We start from the raw sequence: 3,616 nt of genomic DNA on the forward strand, positions 1-3,616 counted from the left end.
TCTCTTTCATGCTATGTTTTTGTTTTTTTTGTAAATAATTTCTTTTTCATTCTAACTTGTTCTATTATTAGGTTTAAATTATGTATTCTCTAAAAGAAAAAGAGAGGTTGTTTGGTTTAAGAAGCACATTATTTTGAACATCTAAATTCCATTAACGAACTAAAAAAATTATTTAATAAAAAATAACACACCTCGCGGCTTGTTGTTTAAGAGCTGCAAAGAATCTCTCAATGTTGTATAATTGAGATAAATCAAAGACAATATTTTCTGTTCTCCAACTATTATAGATGAGATCAACATTTTCTTCTTTTGATATTACACTCTGTAAATAAACTAATGGATTGGAAGGACCATTCCACAGTTGTTCCCACATTTCAGGTATCTAAAACATAAGATACTATAAAATAATTCAATAAACAAATATTAAATCATAATACAAGTATCCATCCAAACATACATTAGGGTAAATTTAGTATCAGTATACTAGTATCAGACAGTGTACGAGTAATGAAAACTTTGAAATTCAAATTCAAAATAAACAAGATTTTAGGCAGTCTACAGTTCTCCTATTCAAGCTTTGATTGCTACTACAAATCCACGCAATGTATCCGCCTTAATGAAGTATCACAAATACTGGAGCAGATTTTCCAGAGTGTGTTCATGTGTTTCAATACACGCTTGGCTATTGCAACTATTAGATACCCTTGTGATTTTGTTAGGTATCATCAGTATTTTTTCAGTTTCTAGACAAGATTAATTTTGTTTCGGAACATACATATTTAATTTTTTTTCTTAATTTTTATGGAACATAAAATTAAATTAAAAACTAGAAGGTGTCTGAGATAAGTATCAGACAACATTAAATGTACTAGTAACAGACAAAAGTGATAATTAATTAAGAAAAATTGAAGTTAATGATTTTTCTAAGTAGAAACCTGCGAAATTTCCCTTTAAACTTCAAATGATATAGCAAGTAAAATACAGTGTAATCTCATTAATCCAAATTTTTGTATTCCTAACACACCAGTAATCCGAACTGGAAAATAAAAATAGCAGTAGAGCTATGTAAGCAGAAATTTCATGAAATGATCAGAGCTCAAAATGTTGTTCCTGAGCAGATTTACAATGCTGATTAAAATGATCTTTTTTTGGAGTCTTGTGCCAGAAAAGATGTTTGTTTACAAATATGAAGCTCAAGCCCCTAGTAAAAAAATATTTAAAGAGCGAATAACTTTCATACCTTGTGCCAATACAACAGGAAATCATAAGCTTCAAATGCTTGTGACTGGAAAATCAAAAAAGCCACAGATAGTGTCCTGTATATAGTCCTGTCACCTTGAGAAACTCTTGTCCATGTTAAGAAGTATATTACATCTTTTTGTGCAGGAGCCTTTTAGGAACATCTTTGACTGCTCTTGTCTTCTGGTGTTCCACCAAAATAGCCCAGCCTTGCCCTCAGCTATTGCTTTAATGCGTCTCTTTCCATGGCTATGACTGACACTGCATATGTGATCGGGTGTAAAGGGAACATTCTAAGATCCCTTTCTGGCTTGGCAGTCCACTCTCTCATTGCCTTTGATGTCCATATGACCAGGCACCCATTTAACCCTCACCTTGTTGAATAAAGAAAGAGAGTTCTTATTATCTTTATAAAAATCAGAAAAAAGCTTGGATGAACATTATACTTTTTAAGAAATGGTTTCATAATCAATTTGCTCCAGTTTGCTGGGAGAAAGCATTTGTAATCCCAGAATCTGAAACAAAAAGTCTTTCTCTTTTTAGATGACTGCCCTGACCATCCAAATCTGTGTGATTTGGTGAGTGATGACGGGAAAATTACAGTGATGTTTTTTTTACATCAAACTGTACCCCTCTCCTACAAACAATGGACCCAAGTGTGATTAAAAAAAGCAAGCTCAACTGTCGTATGTAATTGTACAACAGAAAATTCTTAAAAAATTGTAAAATTTTAATCTCAAAAATGTTTTGTTACTGGTACTGGTATTGATATTTGGTGGGGGGAACAAGTCTAGCAAGTGGGCCTAGTGGTCCTTTTTGCTAACCCCTGACGGCTACCTGAGTTGCCCCCACGAACTAACCAAGGTGGGAGTGTCAAGATTCATTCTTTGGGACAGCCAAAAAATGAATGTTAACTGTCCCAGGTAGGAATCGAACCTACAATGTTCTGAACCGAGTGCACCGAGCGCTCCTACCTGCACAGCCATCACATCCCAGTATCACGTCTAAGTGTTACTCTTAGCTGCAGCTTGGGAGGTTGTTTAGTCAAAGATCATTTCATGGAGTCCATTGTTGGGAAAAGAGAACATCCATGAAGTATCAACAGACAAAAATGACAAAGCCAGCAGATTATAATTATAAAATTATAAACCCTAATGCTTAAGTGAATGATACAGATGTTGATGAATGGGTTGAAGGTCGTGAGGAGAATGAGTTCACATTTAAAACTGATGAGAAAATCATACAATAATATGCTGAAGCAGTGAGTCCTTCTCTTGAAATGTCTAAGAGAAGAAGCAGTGAAGAGGTTTCTGCAGAAGTCTCAGTAAAAAAAAACTTCTTTAAACGAGATTAATTTTCTGAAACTTTAAACTGTCAAATTTCCTATAAAATATGTTAAAAAAAAATAAATAAAAAAGTTATGTACATTCATTTTGTTGAATTTTTTCTTTACCATCTTCCTAATACTTTCTATAATCTAAACTATTCAATAATCTGAATATCCCCCTGCAGTAATTAGTTCAGATCATTGCAATTACACTGTATCTAGTTTCAGACAGGGAATCTGATATTTATATAGTAGTAGAATATTTTATGATAAAAGTTGAGCATGCGGCGCACTAGTGAGTGGTGAAACTAGTTCTTAGCAAAAGAACTGGAAAAAAAAAAAATAAGAAGAAAAAAAAAATAAAGAAGAAAATAAAAAAATCAACAGAATAGCATCTAAAAAAAAAATTGTAGAATTAATTATATTATGTAATTGTATTCCTAATGAATAAAAATTGTTTTTACTCAAGTATCTGACACTGACTTTAATCTAGGTCTAATTCTCTTTGTGGGTTAGTTAAATAATGAAAATGTTAAACAATGCTAAAATATAGGTTTATCAATACAGAATTATTTAGCAGTCCTTTACATTTGCGAATCAATATAGAAAGTTAGTATTGTGATAAAATATTACAAAGTGGTATTATTAACAATACTATTAAAGTTTCCAATTTTACACTTTCATTGGTCAGGTAAACAATTACCTAGAATATCATATTATCAATATTCTATATTAGTTTGTACAACATTTCGGGTTTCGTCATCTTCAAGTATTAATAATCCTACAATTGTAACATTTATCAACCATTTATGAACACAATTAAAACTATATACTCAATTTTACCTTGTTGCTAAATATTTTAATTTATTTTTTGAAATTTCGTCTTATGGTTACTTATTAAAAATTATAACACATTTTTTAAGCATTATCATTCACTATTGATACATTCATCTGTCCCTTTGGCACAAATCAATGTTAAGTTATTCTAGGTATTATCACTTAAGATATAGGGTGTTTTTTTAAGCCCGATAGAACTTGAAATTGTAAAAA

At 31.5% G+C, this 3,616-nt stretch overlaps 1 protein-coding gene across 1 annotated transcript in view; it reads right to left on the minus strand.

Annotated features, from left to right (window-relative positions):
• The window catches only part of LOC106689476 (cytoplasmic dynein 2 heavy chain 1), a 59,131-nt gene that overhangs the window by 8,313 nt on the left and 47,202 nt on the right, over window positions 1–3,616 (minus strand). The window contains exon 9 of the mRNA XM_024362905.2: window positions 192–382. Within this exon, the coding sequence (XP_024218673.2) occupies window positions 192–382 (191 nt within the window). The remainder of the gene's footprint in view (window positions 1–191; window positions 383–3,616) is intronic.

The sequence above is a fragment of the Halyomorpha halys genome, unplaced genomic scaffold (genome assembly GCF_000696795.3).
Source record: "Halyomorpha halys isolate HHAL.00 unplaced genomic scaffold, Hhal_1.1 Scaffold1371.1, whole genome shotgun sequence".
Lineage (NCBI taxonomy): Eukaryota > Metazoa > Arthropoda > Insecta > Hemiptera > Pentatomidae > Halyomorpha > Halyomorpha halys.